Source organism: Callorhinchus milii, unplaced genomic scaffold (genome assembly GCF_018977255.1).
Source record: "Callorhinchus milii isolate IMCB2004 unplaced genomic scaffold, IMCB_Cmil_1.0 Scaffold13, whole genome shotgun sequence".
NCBI classification, from domain to species: domain Eukaryota; kingdom Metazoa; phylum Chordata; class Chondrichthyes; order Chimaeriformes; family Callorhinchidae; genus Callorhinchus; species Callorhinchus milii.
The window spans coordinates 17345316-17363487 of record NW_024704754.1 but is presented as its reverse complement, the minus strand read 5'-3'; the positions used below and the strand labels follow the sequence as shown (position 1 = coordinate 17363487).

General features: G+C 44.1%; 1 protein-coding gene across 6 annotated transcripts in view; it reads right to left on the bottom strand.

Annotated features, from left to right (window-relative positions):
• Positions 1 to 14899, bottom strand: part of rbm27 (RNA binding motif protein 27) — a 36495-nt gene extending 21596 nt beyond the window's left edge. For 4 of the 6 annotated variants that reach the window (XM_042339968.1, XM_042339971.1, XM_042339969.1 and 1 more), the window contains exons 1-7: positions 14798 to 14899; positions 7584 to 7702; positions 6499 to 6629; positions 5192 to 5289; positions 3509 to 3711; positions 1269 to 1538; positions 193 to 447 (exon numbers count right to left, since the gene is read on the bottom strand). In XM_042339968.1, coding sequence (XP_042195902.1) covers positions 193 to 447; positions 1269 to 1538; positions 3509 to 3711; positions 5192 to 5289; positions 6499 to 6629; positions 7584 to 7702; positions 14798 to 14856 — 1135 coding nt within the window. In that variant the 5' untranslated portion in view covers positions 14857 to 14899. The remainder of the gene's footprint in view (positions 1 to 192; positions 448 to 1268; positions 1539 to 3508; positions 3712 to 5191; positions 5290 to 6498; positions 6630 to 7583; positions 7703 to 14797) is intronic. The other 2 variants (XM_042339972.1, XM_042339973.1) reach the window with 2 other exon arrangements.
• Positions 14900 to 18172: the final 3273 nt, after the last annotated feature.

Here is an 18172-nt window from a genome sequence, read left to right as displayed (position 1 = left end):
ATATAATTTGATCTTGAAAGAGTCGACGCTTTCTGCTTCCACCGTCTGTCTCTCTAGGGAGCCTGTTCCGTACATTTACATTTACTTCAACACTTTCTTCTTCCGCCCACCCGCCTGTTCCCATACATTTTACTTCACTGCATGCAATAACATCAGCGACAGGAATAGAGAAGGATGTGATCGTGTCCTCACCGGTAACAGGATGGATGCCAGGAGGTGGCGGCTGTCCGGGTGGCGGTATAAGGGGTAACCTCAGATTTGGAGGGGGACCGGGTAAGGGCGGAGGCAAGTGGTGCCCAGGTGGTGGCAGCTGGTGGCCTGGCGGAGGCAAGCCTGGAGGTGGCGGAGGAAAAGGAATCATTCCAGGTAGAGTCACATCCTCCACTACAAGTGGATCGTTGCCGTGATCAAAGAGGCAGAGGTCACCACGCATGCAGAAACCTTTCTCTGAAAACAAAACGTTTTATTTGGAGATACATATTCTGTATGTTCTATGTTTTTCCTCTGTTCAATCTTTTCATTCCAACACAAAAAAAATAATTTTCGAAAAAAATTACAGCTCAAATTGATTTTAACTAAAAAAAAATAAAGACAAAGCAAATAGGACACAAGGCATCACGCATTAGTATGGTCTGGGCGATAGGAAGCGTAATTTAAACCCAGGACTCAAAATGAATACAAGACCAACAAGGGTCTACTGTGATACTGTTACATACTCGTGCCATAAGCACACAGGAAGAGTCATGAGAGGCATTTTATGAACTGTTTCCAATGGATATCCATGTGTAAAAGCTCTAGCAGATCTTTGCCGTTCTCACAGCTCTGCCAGGCCAGTAATAAGTTACTGTCAGCTTTAACTTCAGCCTTGGCATCCAGCAGTGTGACGGGTGTGGCTTTTTTTTGGACATGATGCAAAACTGATCTTGCGTTTCTCAATGGATTAAAGTCTGACCAACAAGTCATGGTTCAGTCACCACCCTTCGAGCTACTTGCAGGGCATTTTAAACTCAACACTGCTGCATGGTACCACTTGATTTTGGTCCCATTCTTATCAGTACTCATTATGTGGTCAAGCAATGATTGGTTATACAGCCTCGGCCAATCTGTCCTGTGCTTATTTTTAGGCCATCAAATCCCACAGTGAATTGGTAGGAAACAAGCAGCCCATTTATGCAGGCCCCATCTTAAAAGCCATCACACCTCAAGGTGGAACCATAGATATTAAACCTGGACTTAACATGCATGCATGAAAAGAAAGCTTCTCTTACCATCATAGTCTCTGCACCGGCGCTTGGGGCCCGCATTTCTGCTGAAGGAATTTGTGCCCATGTGGTTGTTGTAAAAACTAGACCAGCTCTCTGTTGTGTTGTCGGGGTGGTGGGCAGGAGCGACCACAGTCACTGTGCTGGCAGCAGCAGCGTGTCCTCCAGAGAAATACTGTTCGGCTGAACTGTTGGACGATGTGGAGCTGGGAACGTACATGTTCTCTGAGCCCTCGTTTCGCTCTAATTCAAACTTCGACCTCTCTTTATGTTGCTCTGTTGATTGAAAAAAAACATACTCAGAGAACAGTAACTTGGCGGGACGTTAGACAACTGTAAACGCTAAGTTTTCAACGGCAAACAAAAAGCAGAGAGTATGAGTTATTGTGAAGTTCTCAAACTGAACCCTGAATATGGCTACATTCCTGAAACAAAGCTATATCAGAGCAACTAAACATGTAGCATGTAAAAGTGTATTTTTAAACTGTGGTATCCATTACGATTAATCACGGTTTTGTGACAAAACTCTAAAACAGCCTGGAAATTGCCTCTTTTAACTAATGTAATGAACTTTACTCCTCATTGATGCATCCAATCAGAATACAGCATAAATAGAACAGGCCAGCCTCTTAAACTTGATACCACATCAACAACCGCCCGACACATCTGGGCTGCAAACGTTCGAACTGCAACAACAGCCACCACTATGAGACTGAAAGAGTTTAGATTTCATCTCCATTGAAATTCACTCTGCTGCAGTCATTGTTTGCTAGATGCTTGGGTGCTTTCCGAATGGGATTTGGGTACATATCGTGGCGATGTTTCTCCAAGAAGAACCAGCTAGCAATTACTCTGTTGTCGTACTCAAAGGCTCGTTACAAATCGGCTTCTGTACCTCCAGTGAATTTTCGCTGAAACCACGGGAGTCTACCGTAAGATCTACTTTTATTTCGCAATTTGTGTCGCAGTTGTGAACGAGTATGAACGGGAATGAATGCATTTTTGCCTCCCGCTCTTTCTTCTTCCCCCATTCTTTTCTCGTGAATGTGAACAAAAGCAAACTCTTCCACATTCCTGGATCCAAAACAAAATCTATCCTTTCTTGCTTGAGATGCTGACGTTCAATCTTGTTTTTCGCCAAGAACCCTCATGTCCAGAAAGCATCCTTCGATATGAAAAGCAAGCTGGAGATTTCAAAGCTCCTGAAGCTACTGTTCCAGCATTCTCAATAGACCTACACTTCCTGCTTTGTGTGCCAATCTTGGTTGGTTGTTAAGTTTCTTCCAACCTTCCCTATTATATTGCTTTATAATGGGGAATACCACCTGATGCCCTGACTGAAAACTGATGAAGAGCTAATTAACAAATCCAAGTATCAGGCAGCATTGGGACTTGATCTGGAGGCCACGGGGGATGCATTAGCAAGCTTGTTGCTTATTAGGCTCACATAGCTTCTCAAAAGCAAGCTACGTTGCAGCCTTGCAGATTCTTCTCAGCAGCAGTCCACACGTAGCCTTGAAGTCTTCCCACTGCTTTGCCTAATCTACAAGAACTCCACAACCGTGCTTACGCTCCAGAGATGGAAACCAGCCAAAGAATGTGATATAACCAGGAAGAGAAAATGTCTGGAACAAGCTCATTTCATACATCAATTACCAGCAGAAATCCTAATTGATGGAAAACATCAGCAGGTGCAGTAGAAAATTTAAACTCTTTTGCTGTCTTATTGCTGTCGAAGCTCTCTATCAAACAATAATCTTACATGTGTAAAAGAGAGTCAGGGCATCAGGTGAAGAGAGGCCATGGATAAAAAAGATTGTCAATGTCAGTAATAGTTGACCTAACAAAGGACTGAATGGGAACAGATGCTCTATCTTAGCATCTTAGTGAGCTCCATCTCTCCTCTTCGAACATCTCCTGCCTCACCCTGTCCGCTCAAAGCAATGCCATCACGCGATCAGTCTGCTGTGCGGTTCCCCTGGCTGTTAGCAGCCTCTCAGAGGTGGATTTTGTGTCGCAGTGAAAATGCACAGTGGAGGTAAGAAAGATTAGCATCAATCATTTCCTGCCATTATCATAAGAAGCACCTTGCCATCGAGCTACAATGTTCCGTTGGCAACAGGTGGCAAGGTTGAAAAATCATTGCACCCTTTCCCCGTTACTGAGGTGCAGAAATCCAAGACTTCTAGAAATCTCAAGAGGAAAGACAAAATGTCTAGCGAGATTTGAAAATGTGCAACACTGACCTTTGCTGGTGCTATTGCTGCGCCCATGGTCCCGGGTCCTATCTTTACTTTGGCTGCGGCTACGATTTGTGTTCCCGCTCGGACTGTGGCTGTAACTCCTACCTCTACGCCGATCGTACCGCTCGCGATAGGGATCTCGGTTGTGAGAATATCGTTCGAAATCCCGGCGCCGTCGCTCGTCGCGTTTTTTGTCCTCGCGATTTCTGAAAATGTTCCAAGAAATTCAATTTGTAGAAAATGCCATGGGCTGAAAAGGACTCTTAGTAATACATTAACATGTAGCTTGGATATAACAATGATAATCATTGCAGTGGATATAGTGCCTTATCAGGTTGTAACACCTCAAAGCTAAATAAATTAAATAAATTATTAAATCCAACAAATTTAATACATTTTAGTTCCCATTTGAAATAATCAATTAGGCGATTAAGATTTTCCACCTCTGTTGCCAATGTTATAAGGCGCAGGATTTGCTTTGTAAATTTCTGGCGGTGTCAGCGCCCGATTACCCACTTAAGCAAAGTTCTCAATGTAAAGTCCGGTCGTGGAAAATTGACCTGTCATTATGTAAAATGAGGCACAAGTATTGGGTTCCCAGATGGATGATTTGTTCAAACACAATCTCATGAGATGAAAAGCAGTGTTAATGTCCTCCCAATGTGAAAGGCACTGTACAAATGTGATTTTTTTGTTGTTGTTGCTAATTTTGAGCTCCATACTCAAAGAGCAGTTGATTGTTAATATTCATGACTTACAAACAAAATGCAGGCCTTCAACGCAAGGAATCTGTCGTTACTAGGATTAGGATTATGAGCTTTCTCTGAAATAATCCTTTTCAACCAGTCTATGCCAAGTTTTTTTAATCTTAGTAGTTAATGCACACAATACAGCAGTCAGAAGAGTAGGATTAATAATAAAGATGACAGCTCCCATCTGAATGCATACAAAAGAACATTTGGGGATTTCAGTCCATGGAATATTCTCCTAGGTATCATCTAAATATCTCCCAATTCTATCTTAAGTGATAACTACACTCCTGGGATTCGCCCAAGGAGCTTTTGAACTAGTAATTAAGCTAAACCCCCACTTTTGGATTGCCGGTACATACTACAACTTATCCCTGCACAGGTTTTTCTTCCAATTCTTATGAGTTCTTTTTTGCAGTGCTGCACTGGTGCTAAGCAGTCAACCATTTCTGCAGTGATAAAATTTGAATGGAGAACAGAGTGAGATGGCTTCATTAGTAATCAAAACATGCATGAAATTATAATAATTCCACTATGCTAATTCTGCACTCGCCGAATGTTCATACTGGTACACCATCCAGGAGAGCTCTTTGGATTGCAGTCAGTCAATTGGTACCCCTCTCTAGCCCACAAACACTGGAAAATATAGCACCCAACTGCTCTCCTGGCTGAGATCAGCTGACTCACAGGCAACTGAGAATAAAAACCTTTTATGCTGTATTGCTCAGTGCTTCAGAAAGCAGCACTTTTACAGATCAAGACCCTCCATTTTGATCTCGCCTTCTGTCACCCTCCTACAAATCCTTGACTGTCCAGTGAGTTAGGATGTCCTCCCTAAGTGAAAGGCATTGCGTAAATGTTGTTGGTTGATTGGAGAACTTTGTACAGGAACTGAAGGCAACCTCAGATTTCCAGATGATTCAGGTTAAATACATACCTGTTATCAACCAACCCCAACCCGACTTTGAAAGGACTGTGGCTTTTCTTTAATAAACTTCTTCTTACAACGAGGTCCTCGTCAAACAGGGAGGGAATCTGAAAACAGGAAGATACATTTACATAAAAGGACCCTAAAACAACTTTAAATTTATTTATAAGTTACAAGCTCAGAAATAAAATTTAAAAAAATAATTTAAATTACTTGCCATATTGGGGTGGGGAGGAGGGAGGGGGGGGATGTGAGACAGAAAGAGAAGGAAACTTTATGGCCCTGAAAAAGCAATTTAAACGCTCTGTTGCAACAAGTCTCACATTTTATTTAAATATTTCTTCCACCAACTTTTCACCTCCTCTTGTGATAAGAATGGATTTAAATTATTTTTTCTTTTAATGGTTCAAATTAGCTGCTGATCATCCTGTCAAGTGACCATTATTAATTTGTTAATCTTAATTGTATAATCCTTGCATTTGATATAGAGCCTTATCATTTGTTCGAGACATCTGAAAGCTCTTCACAGAATATACTGTAAAGTGAATTGACTGTATATTTTATGGGTGAAATTTGGACCACTAAATTGCACACATATCCCTACGAAAAATATTTCTCAATGGGGATCAGCAGCTGGAACACTATTTTCCCTGACACTTCGATCAATTGCAGTGCCTCAACTATTGTCCCAGTAGAAACCAGCTAAATCAAGACAGACTTGAACTTGCCACCTTGTGGTCTTAATAACTGAGTGCTGCATTCAATCTCACGTTTTGTATGATGAATCAGAAACTGGAATCAAACCACAGGCAGCTAATGACAACCAGAACACATCTGTACAAAACCAGTTTTCATTGTAAGCTTTCGGTCTTAAACATTTGCAATAGGAGGCAAAGGCTTTGACAGAGCTAATTCTGCTCAATAGTCTGATCCCTGTGCAGATCAATTCCCATTCTATAGATTCCTATTCCATCAAACTGGACTTTTGGATCGTATGAAAGCTCCACTTCCAGCCCTTTCAAGTTGTATCAAAAGATGACATGGTTTGTATCTTCAACATTGCCACATAGTGAGTCAGACATAAAAGCAAAAGTCTCACAATATTGTGAGTGAATTTCAACACTCACCCCCCACCCCCCATGTAAGAAGTTTCAAATGAATTTACTTTTTTCTACGTGGACACTGCACACGCTCAGGATGAACTGAACACAAGACCGTAATACACAATCAAACTAGTGATTGTAAATGGATGACCATTGCAAAACCTTTGATCCCATCTACCACCATTTTGTTACAGAAACAAAGTATTGTCTCACTTCTTTCTTTTCCTCTTGCCAAGGGGGCTTTGTTTCTTGCTTTGACGCCTCCTGGACAAGCTGTTCTGACGGTGGCACGTAGTTCTTTGCGCTCAAAGCGTCAAAGAGTTTATCCACAAAACCAACGGTTTCTGTTAAAAACAACAATAATAATAATAATCCTTGCATTTGATATAGCGCTTTTCATGTCTTCTAGACGTCTCAAAGCGCTTCACAGAATACAACAACAACAAGATTTGATTTATAGAGCGCCTTTCACGTCGGGAGGACGTCCCAAGGCGCTGGACAGTTGGGTCGGGACCCGAGCAGGGGGTAAAGTGAATTGACTGTATATTTGTGGGCAAAACGCGGTTGCCAATTGCGCACAGCAGCGTCCCACAAACAGCCATGGATTGAAAATGACCAATTTATTATTGCTTTTGTTTTCTGGAGGGATCACAACACCAACGAGAATCACTGCTGAAAGAAATTCTAATACCTGAGTTCAAAATATCACATTTCAAAGCGCTTCACAGAATTTCTTTTCTCTAAGGTAGTCGTGTATTTGTAGGTGAACAGGGAAGCAAACTTGCGCATAGCAATGTCCCACAAACAACCATGAGGTGAATGACCATTTGTCCACGTCTCATCCCAAGCATACTTGTGGTATTATTTCTCAGAAACAGTGCCAAATTCAGAGATTTTGCACAAGCGAATTCAAGTCGCTTTGTTCCAGCCTTGACAGTGAACGAAAGACATACAGTACACCCAGCTGTCGAAAGTCACAACAAATGCAAATTTGCAGCTGAAATTGGACTGCCGAACTAAGCAAATTAAGAGTGGCCAGATGAAATAATGTTGCAAAGCAAAGTTGTATGCACATAGCAGAGTTTTATTCATGCATGTGTTCCCCAGCCATTCAAATGATTTAAAGCTGCCTTAGCTTTAAAGATTGTAGCTGTGAAATACATGGAGTACGTGTTAACTATTAAAAAAAANTTCCCACACAATGCAAGCAAGATGGGGGAGTTACCTATGCATTTAAGAAGATTCAATGCTATCAAAACTTATTTCAAGCGGTTTTCAGTACAAAACAGATGGGTTACCTTTTTGCAGAAACACATCCAACTGATCCACACACAAAGCCTTCAGTTCCTTTTCCGGTTTGTCTTTCTTAACTAAAGCCACCACATACTTCGCTAAAGCCGAGGGGTCAGCATCACAGCTGGAAAAGAAACGTTTTCAAACATTAAAATCGTACATTCAACTGATGCTGACAACGTTAATGCCGCAATTAGACTGCAGACAGACACTCTCCTACACAATGTCTGAAGTCAGGAGTTTGGGAGCCCCGAAACTCTGGAACACTCTTCCTCTATCCCTCCACCTTGCTACCCTACATAAGGGGTGCAATATAAATCTGGTTTTAGTGCAGGTTCAACCGGGCCCTAATTGGCACTACACACTATTTTTTTTTCAAATTTAAAAACTCAGAAGTCCTGCAGACTTCTGCGATAATTTTCTTGCCCCTTCCCTCCTCCGCACATTTTTCCTTCGAGTGGGGTACCATTCTACGAAAGTCAGGCACCCACTGACTGGTAGTTCACCCAATTTCCATTTATCGTATGCACATATCAGCTGGCCATTGAATAGGGGGGTGCCGAGGGCATCAGAGAACAGCCCAATTCTTTCTTCACCCGACATGCATCGCTGTTCATCTTCTAGAGTTCTCTGGATGGTGACAAGAAGCAAAGCAGAGAGCAAAGCTGAGTTTTCCCTTCCTAAGCCAAATGAGGGCAACATCATGCCCCGACTGCTACTCGTAAAAGAACATTAGGATAAATCACGAGAGAACCGATTGAACACATAAAACCAAGCCCCAGTAACAAAAAATGATCTTCAGGAGGTAACAAAATTAACCAAGGATCTTATTACTCTGTAGCTGTAGTCCCTCTCACTTCCACTGAATATCTATCACTAGCAGGTTTGTTTTAATTGTATACAACGTAAATAATATTTCTATAGTTATGCAAATAATAGCATTTCAAGATGCTTAAAATATCAATATTTAGTCACCAACTTCACTTAACTTCGCTTCAACAATGGCCACGATAGTTCTGATCCAGTCATTTTCAAGCGTAAGTTAATTTTCCAGCAGCTCCCCCAAAGCCTTCAGGGTAAAGGAGTCGCGACAAATTTGAATCCCAGTCTGGGTACCTCTGATTTGAATGATACAACTCCTAACTAACAGTGACTTCTGCTACAAAATGTGAGCGTGCAGACAGACTTACGCTTGGGTTTAAGCTTCATGCAGTCTAACTGTGTACCAACACACACTGTCAGCCCTCACACACACACACACACACACACACACCACACACACATAATACCAACTGAGCGAGGCAGTCCTAAAGGCAGTCTTTGTAATCCTACTGGGCCCTGAGTTTCTACCATAGCTTTCTTGTGTGAAACTCAAAATTACATAGTCTGGTTCTTACCACAAACTTCAGTCCAGAGTACAGGCAACTCCCGCAACACAGCGCTGTAAGGACTCACTTTTGCGAGAGGTAGCATACCATTAAACTTTCATCTTTATTACACTCTCATTTTGAAAGTGGATAAAACTTTCAAACCACAACAGATGCAGGCCCGGGAGCAACTCCTCCGCCGGTGTGGAAAAGCTTCTCTCTCAAGTCACATTCATGTTCATAGCTCAAAGTCAACAGCCCACTCGACGAGACATTTATCAGTAACCTAACAGGGTCTGATGGGCCTGTAAACCTATTGTGTCTGTTCGTTCCATTGTGTCTCAACCGCGCAAAATTTCTTCTGGAACAACAGAAACCCCTCAATGTGAAAAAGTCTTTCCTTTATAAAATGATACACATTATTACGATGAACTTTTTTAAAAAAAAATTCCACCGACTTCTTATCCTGCAGCTTCACCACCTTTATTTAAACTCTGCATAACAACCTCTTTAGATCCACCCCAAGAAAGTATAATCCTATTAGAGCCAAGCTGGTTAAAAGTGAATCCTGAAAATGTTTCTTCGGTCATAGGGCTGTAATACAGAATCAGTGAGGCGTTTTAAGAAGGCGGTACAGTACAGCACAGCACTTCGGAAGGAAGATATACAGAGAAGACGCTTTGAGCGAGAAACATAAATAGCAATCTTGAAACTGTCATATGGCAGAGGAGACGAGATGTGTCAAATGTCCCACTCCAGTTCCGATGTTGCTATGAAGCTGGTTGTGGACTCAAGCAGACGTTTCTAATTTAGAGTACTTTCATTTGATGTTATATTGAAATCAGGACTTTCTATACAGCATTAAAATGACCTACGGCTTGTTTTAATTTCCGGGAATAAAACCTTAAGAAAACAAGACCAATAAAAATAACATCTGAATTCGTACTCCCGAGTTTATTCAGTCAGTAACTGAGCCACGCAGACAAGAAAGTCCATATTTCATCCCTTAAACTTCCCAAATGCCATTTCTAGATATACATGTGAAAAATTTCAGTTGGGCTGAAAGTCTGAAAGGGCGACAGCCAGTGTTATAGAAATAAGAAAGTCAAAAAGTTGTTAGAAGAGGAAAGAAACTGCTATCTTGAGAAATTTTAAGACAATGTCTAAGTTGGAAGATCTTTTCCATCTTAATAACAATAATCCTTGTATTTGATATAGCACCTTATCGTGTCATCGAGACGTCTCACAGCGCTTCACAGAATATACTGTCAAGTGAATTGACTGCATTTTTTGTGGGGGAAACGTGGCAGACAACTGTCCCACCAATGTCCCACAAACAGTCGTGGATTGAGTGACCAATTCATTTTTTTTTCAAGGAATTATAACCCCCGCAAAAGCAATCCGCCAAACAGCTAACAACCGGTTTCCTACTTATTGTTAGGTAAACAGAGGCATGTGGAGTAAGGAAATTCGCCCTGCCGGGAATCAAACCCAGGTCTCTTGCTTGCGAGGTGAGTGCTCCAACAATTGAGCTACGAACCAGCACCTAAAACCAAGAATAGGAACTGACCAGAATACGGTAAGGCATTGTCAAGTATACCAGCAGCAGCCACAGCGTTTAACAACACTTAAGCTTTGATCATTAACAGTCAGTGCGGTTGGTTTTATTATTAACGTATTATCCATTGCATCAATCCACGACTATCTGTGGGACATTGCTGTGCACAATTGGCTGCCATGTTCGCCCACAAATATACAGTCAATTCACTTTACAGTATATTCCGTGAAGCGCTTTGGGACGTCTAGAAGACGTGAAAAGCGCTATATCAAATGCAAGGATTATTATTATTATTATTATCACTAAAGCTCCAACCTGAAGCCATTTTGTTTTTTTGCACCAATTCTTCCATATCAATATTATAGAATCAACTACACTAAACGAAAAACAGAAACAGAAATGCAACATTTTCAGCAGTGTTCTGTACTTAATGTCACCGTAAACGCTGCAAATTCCGACCAATGCTTTCAAATCTCAATTTTCTAAACGGGAGTGTGACAAATGTCCGCTTTCATTTTCAGACATTTTTTGAAGTATCCTATAAGCAATCATCACAACTCACTGCATGCTTACATGCAGTTTTGTTTCTTCATCATCCCTACAAATAAAACCAGACAAAAAGGCTCCTTTCCCCTACTCAAATTAAAATAATACAAAGCAATGCTTTTTTCAGTGTATTCCGATCAACTGCTAAGAAGGGTGTGAGTAGTGTGGTGCTGAGTCATAAACAGAACAGTCTGGGGTTCAACAACACATGACATTTGCATAGTGCCGTTCATGTCAGGAGGATGTCCCAAAGCGCTGGTCAGTGCTGAACAAGTCAATCTCAGCTGACGATAGTGGATGCTGCAACTTCCTTAGAAATGGAAGGTACAGATAAAAGTAGATTCCCATTCCCATTAGCATCATCTGCAGTAGTGAATCGCGCGCACGTGTGTGTGTGTGTGTGTGCGCACATGCTCAATAAGGGAAGGAAAGGGAGGAAATAGCGATCAAATCAATGCAAATTTGAAATAATACACGGCACATGTACAAAATTAGATACATGCCAGTAGCATGCATAACATGTGCTGCAAATTCCAACCTAGGATCTAGATCTAAATCTAGGATAAAATATATCTCCTCATAGTACCCAATCGGGTGACAAAACCTTCAATACGGCTCTTACTCATTGCTCTTAAGCATAATAGATTTGAGGTAGGAGCTAAAACCATGAATGAGAGGTCGCCATTTTGCCAATAAACTCCGTTCTTTTTGCAAGGTTTAGTTCACTATCTGCTCAACCCAGTTATTCGCTGAACAGAAATCTGAAGTTCCTCTGCAACCCCACTTTCCCAGTAAAACTCCAGAATTCTGATGTAAACTTATTTCCCACATTGCTCCTTATCCTCAGTCTATTAATCCTATCTACCCATCTATCTGTCCTCATCATCCCCAATCCTTTTCCTAACCAGATATTGATCCATTTTCTGGAGAGAGAAAAAAAGAAGCCACTTGCTGTGGTTGCAATCCCAACTATCACAGGTCATAAAACCCTTCATTCATTGCTGACACAACCTTCATCTCATTTCTGAATCAATTATATTGTGCAAAGTGCATCAAGATATTTATTTTTATGGAAAAGACATGCAAAGCGCAAAATATTAGCATCTTGGTTGGGCAATGGGTTATATAGAAACTAATTCTTTAAAAATAAACCTCAAGAAAATGTCACACTAAACACAAGGTATCATTTCTTTAGCAATACAAGGATACACCATTGGAAATATTATTAGCAGCACCCACAATTCATTTAACCAAGCTAACTTTCTTCCTATGATGGCAAGCTGCTGTGCAACATTGTGCTTGCATTCTGGAGACACAATGTACTTCATTGCTGTTATGCTCTTCACAAGATTATTAAACAGTTACGGGGCAGATGACATGTGAATGCTTATAACATTAATAATATTAATTTCCACCTGTACACAAACACAAATGACACTATTAAGCCTCGAGGCTCAAGTGCAAGGAGGTGTTATTCCAGATTCAGAACTTAGGTGAAGGACCAGGGTTTGTTGTGCATCAACGTTGAAAAGAGCAACAGAGAAACAACGCAAGTCAGGGAGAAATAGCGAAGGGGGACGGACACCAAGCTTTGACTTTTAAATCTTGTAGATAATGAGAAAGAGCAATAGAGGCAAAGTTCCAGTTTCTTCAGGTACTTGAAAGAAAGAGTTAAGAGTCTGAGAAGTTGATCAAGTTTGATTTTAAGGAGGAGGTAGCATATGGGTCAACTTACATGAAACTTGGTGAGAGGGAACAAGTGGACATTTCAGAAGAGCAGTGGCCATTGTTTGAATATTTCAATAAAGCAATTTGAATTAAAGTTGCTAATACCCCCTTTCTCCAAATCAATAAGAATGCAAATTGAGGCATTATGCATTCAAGTGTCCAAACCAGCAGAAAAGTACAGCAATAAAACAGATACTTAAAAGAAAAACAAAATAAAGTATAGTTCTCTGACTAAAGCCAAATGACAGTCCTTAAGAGTTCTATGCAAATAAAATAAGGACAACTGCGAGTCATCAAATGCAGAGAATAAGACCATTCTAAAAAAAAATTAAAGATAAAAGGTTATTTTTGCTAGAGACATTGTTTTACCTTTTTAAAAAAATAATGATGCAATAAAACGCCAGTCACTCCACTGGTGGATTTGCCTTCAGAACTTCAGCTGTCTTATTTATGTTTATATTCCTCAGATCAAAAGCATTGTTGGTTTGACTTTACTTTTTCTAAATCAAGATCTCACTCGCCGTAAATCAAATCAATTTGCATATGATATTGTGCCTTATTTGACAACTTTTCAAAGTACAGCACACAAATCACTTTGAGGGGTACACTAATCTACGTCAGTAATTGCCACAACCTCTCTGCTAAAAACATCACACGTGTAGAATGGCAATTATCAAACAGATTAAATTTTTTTTAGTGAATTTTGAGAGGGAGTTGGATTATTGCCAAGGACAACTCAACATTTCTCCAAAATAACGACAATAAGAGTTTCAATATCAATCAAAACACACAAGTTCAACATATCAACTGAAGAACACCTCAAACAATGGAGCACCTCACTCCACTTCTGAGTTGAGTTATGGGAACATGTCCTAATGTGGAACTCAATCTACAACTTCTGGTTCAAAGATGAGTCCATAAGTGAGCTTCGGGTCTTCATTGGTTGATGCATCAAAAACGAAGCAGAAAAAATACTCTTGGTAACATTGGTTCCCTAGTAAGAGATGTAACCCTCTGCTAAAAACATCACACATATAGTAATGAGATAATCAAGCATTTATTTTTTTTAAGTGAATTTTGAGAGGAATTTGGATTGTTACCGAGGTCAGCAGGGATATATATATATTTTTAATGATTGCCACAGCATTAATAACTCCAAAGCAATATTACGCATAACAAATGGTCACTTCGTACAATGAAAACTGTTTACAATAAATACCCCCAGAAACCCTTCCTGAAGTTACAGGGGAGGGGGGGGACGGAGAGGGAATACATTCAGTTACAGCCAAAAAAGGAGCAGGTGGAAAACCATTAAGGTTTGAGAAATTCTGTCTTGAGAAATTTCACTTTTCCAGATACTGGAGGGGGTGAAAGGAAAGGAGGGGGAGAAGGTAAAAAAAAAGAGGAAAAGGAGGGTGGTGTGGGGGTTAGGGTAGAAACTACCAGCAGGTAAAATGGTTGATGAACCTTAAAAAAAAAGCACAAGTTCACAGACAGAGAGAGAAAGAGAGAGAAAAGAGTTTGAGATTGTTAAGAGTAACAAAAAAAAATGCCAAGTTTATGGGGTGGTGGTGGTGGTGGGGGGGTGGGGGGGAAACAACAAAAAAAAACAGAAGCCATAGCTTTTTTCTTTCTCTTTCTCTCTCTCTCTCTCTCTCGGATAATAAGTTAATAAGTTAACAGGGCAGTAGTAGGAATGAATTGCAGATTTTAATAAGAAGTAAATCCAAAGCCTTGTTGGGGGACAAGGAAGGCAGCAGCATTTGTGGCCTTGCTCATGTGGCAGCCTCGGGGCGGAGCAGGGGGGGAGGGGAGGGGGGTAAGAATTATTATTATTATTATTATTATAATTTTTTGAGGAGGAAGGGGGGGGGGTGGGGGAAAGAATCTGAATCATCCAGGATGGAAAGGAGGGGAGGGGAGAGGAGGAAGGAGGGAGAGAGAGAGAAGGGGGGGGGGGGGGGGGGAGAGAGAGGGAGAAGAGAGGGGGGGGGGGTGAGGTTTTAAAATAATAACTCACATGGGGTCCAGTGCCCTTGACAGCCACGATTTGAAGGCGTCCAGGTTCTCAATGATCATCTTCCTCGGGGGCTGGTGAGGTGTGAGGAGAAGGGAAGGGGGGGAGGCAGGGAGGGAGGAGGTGGGGGGGGGGAGGTGGTGTGTAGGTGACTGACTGACTGACTGAAGCCTCCGCTCGTGGTGGTGGTGGTGGTGAGGAGGGGGTGGGTGGGGGTGGTGGGGGTGTGCGGGCTTCTTGCAACGACGTCGGGGGGCCCTCGAGCAGCGCCTCCCCCCTCAGATCCCCGCCAGCGCCATGACAACAAACCAGGACCAGGCCGCGCCGCGCAACCCAACCTGACTCGACTCGACTCCACTGACCGAACCCTCCTCCCCCGCCCCCTTTCGCTGACGGGCAGCGCTCCGCGCCAATCAGCGGCCTCCCCTGGACCGGCCCGACCAATCAGGACCGCGGCGGGGGCGGGACTCGCGCGGCCAACAAGTCAGTGTGCGCCCAACGGCCTTTTTTTTCCCTCTAAACCTCCGCCCTCTCCTCTCCTCCTCCTCCTTTTTTTTTAGGCCACGAAATGCTTCTCTTTCTTTTTCTCCGCTCTCCCTCCCCCCCCCCCCCCCTTTCCGTCGCTCTCCCCTCCCTCTGGCGCGTCGGCGCGCGGAGATTATCGATCTCTCGATCGATAAGTGATCCCTTCTGCGAAACACGGGCTTTCTTTTTCAAAAAAAATAACGCTGGCCCCGACCGCTCAACCTAATCCGATCACGTGGTCGAGCCCGAGCGCGAGCGCGAGCGGGCGGGAAGGAGGGGCGGGCCCGCTGCTTTGACGGGCGGGCGGCTGGTCCAATCGGGAGCCAGCCCTCCGCCGCAGGCTGGCCGCCCATTGGGTGGGGGACGGTCGGCGAGGCGGCAGCAGGTTAGGTTGCGGCCAATGGGCGCCCCGCCCCTCTGCCTCACTTCCCCCCCCTCACTCCCCCCCCCACTCACTCACTCCCCCCTCACTCACTCATAGCCTCCCACTCACTCACTCACTCCCCCCTCACTCACTCATAGCCCCCCACTCACTCCCCCCTCACTCACTCCCCCTCACTCACTCCCCCCTCACTCACTCACTGCCCCTCACTCACTCCCCCCTCACTCACTCCCCCCTCACTCACTCACGCCCCCCTCACTCACTCATAGCCCCCCACTCACTCACTCCCCCCTCACTCACTCCCCCCTCACTCACTCATAGCCCCCCACTCACTCACTCCCCTCCCTCACTCACTCCCCCCTCCCTCACTCACAGCCCCCTCACTCATAGCCCACTCACTCACTCACTCCCCCCTCACTCACTCACAGCCCCCCACTCACTCACTCCCCCCTCACTCACTCACTCCCCCTCACTCACTCACACCCCCCTCACTCACTCTCCCTCACTCACTCCCCCCTCACTCATAGCCCCCCTCTCACTCACTCCCCCTCACTCACAGCCCCCCTTCCTCACTCACTCCCCCTCACTCACAGCCCCCCTTCCTCACTCACTCCCCCCTCACTCACAGCCCCCCTCCCTCACTCACTCCCCCCTCACTCATAGCCCCCCCTCACTCACTCCCCCCTCACTCACTCCCTCCTCACTCACTCACTTCCCCCCCAAGGGAATGACCCCAGGTTGTTGCTAACCTTATTCGGTGGTGGGGGGTGGAGTTTTTATTTTATTCCACTGGGAGATGGGGAGGGTCTATGGGGGGGGGGATTGGAAATGTTTTCAAACGTAAAGCCCCAGAACCTCCCCCTTCCCCCCCCCCCCCCCCCCCCTTACTCCCCCCGCCTCAAGTTTCAATGGCTCGTCCAGGCTTTGGTCATCTCACGCCTCAACTATTCCAATGTCCCCCTCCCCCGCCCCCCCCCCCCCCCCCCCGAGCTCCGCTGTACACGAACCATCCAATTCAACCACCCCCCCCCCCCACCTCTGGCGCCCGTGTTACCTTTCCCCAACCCCATCCACCCGCTCTAAACGAGCCCCCCCATCGCACCAGTTCGCCCCGGGCTCCACTGGCTCCTCATCCCGAAAACGGAACGACTTCCAAAGATCCTCCACGCTCGTCTACAAACCCCTTCACGCCTCCCTGCCGCTCGGCCCCGCTTACTCCCCTCCCCGCTCCACCCCCCCTCCCCACCCCACAGACTACTGCTTGTCCCTCGTCCCCTCCCTCCACCGTGGGCGACTGCTGTCGGCCGGCACGCTCCAAATTTTGGAACTCTCCCTTAAGCCCTCCACCTCGACCCCCCCATCCTCTTTTCATTTTGCTCTTCGACTGTGCCTACAATCACCTCTCCCGCTCGGTGTCAGGCTCCGCCACTGTTACACGTTCCCAAAGCTACCCCGATGTGAAGAGCGCTATACAAATGCAAATTATAGTTGAATCTCGCCTCAGATTGATCCCTCTCTTCCCCCCACCCCCCCACCTCCCATTTCACCCACCATTTAATGAGCCACAAGAAATCCTTCAACCCATGTGCTCTCACCTACCCCTCAAATAGTATTAATAATAAACCTTTCCTTTGATACAGTGCATTATCATGCTGTCGAGATGCCTGTCGCAATGTAAAATGCAGTAAATGTATTTTGTTGGGAGACCCCTCCACTCACTTTGCCCTTAGTCAAATTAGCCCTGAAGACTTTCCTCTTCGACCGTGCCTTCGGACACCTGCCCTCCCCATTCCAGCTTCAAACCGCACCACTGTCAAGCTGCTACCCCGTGTCAAGGGTGCCATATAAATGCAAGTTGTCGTCGTTGTTGAACCCATGTATCTTAGAGTCCTATTCACGTTGACTATTATTACGTCACACAATTTGGACACGGTGAGTGAGTATTCAACTAACACCCGCAGATCTCTTTCAGCTTCCCCCCTCAGTCAATGTTGTCCCATTCATGGAGAAAACATACCTCCTATTTTTATATTCTGTGTGCTGTACTGTACCTTCCTTTTGTCTGTATTTAATTTCAGTTTGCAGTGATTGCCCAAAGACACATCCTGTCAAGTTTTCTTTTCAAGAGCTTAGCAGACCTTGTCTGATACCAGCAATCTTCTTCGATCCAGTGTCAGCTGCAAATTGAACCTCCTTGCACCAAGCCTTAGAATCCAGATCATTTATGTATACAACGAACAGGAAGGTTTCAACACAAACCTTTAAGGTTTAACCTTTAACCGAGATGGGACTGAGGAGTATAGCATTTGACTTGACCCTACAGAAATGCCCAAACAAGGCTGAGGCACTCTTGCCTGAGAGCCTATCCATCCACTTTAGATATTGTGGCAAACTTCAGGTCCTAAAAGTACTGGTACTGTCATTCAATTGAATGACAGCTCTTAACAGTACTCAGTGGAAGTTTTATTCTG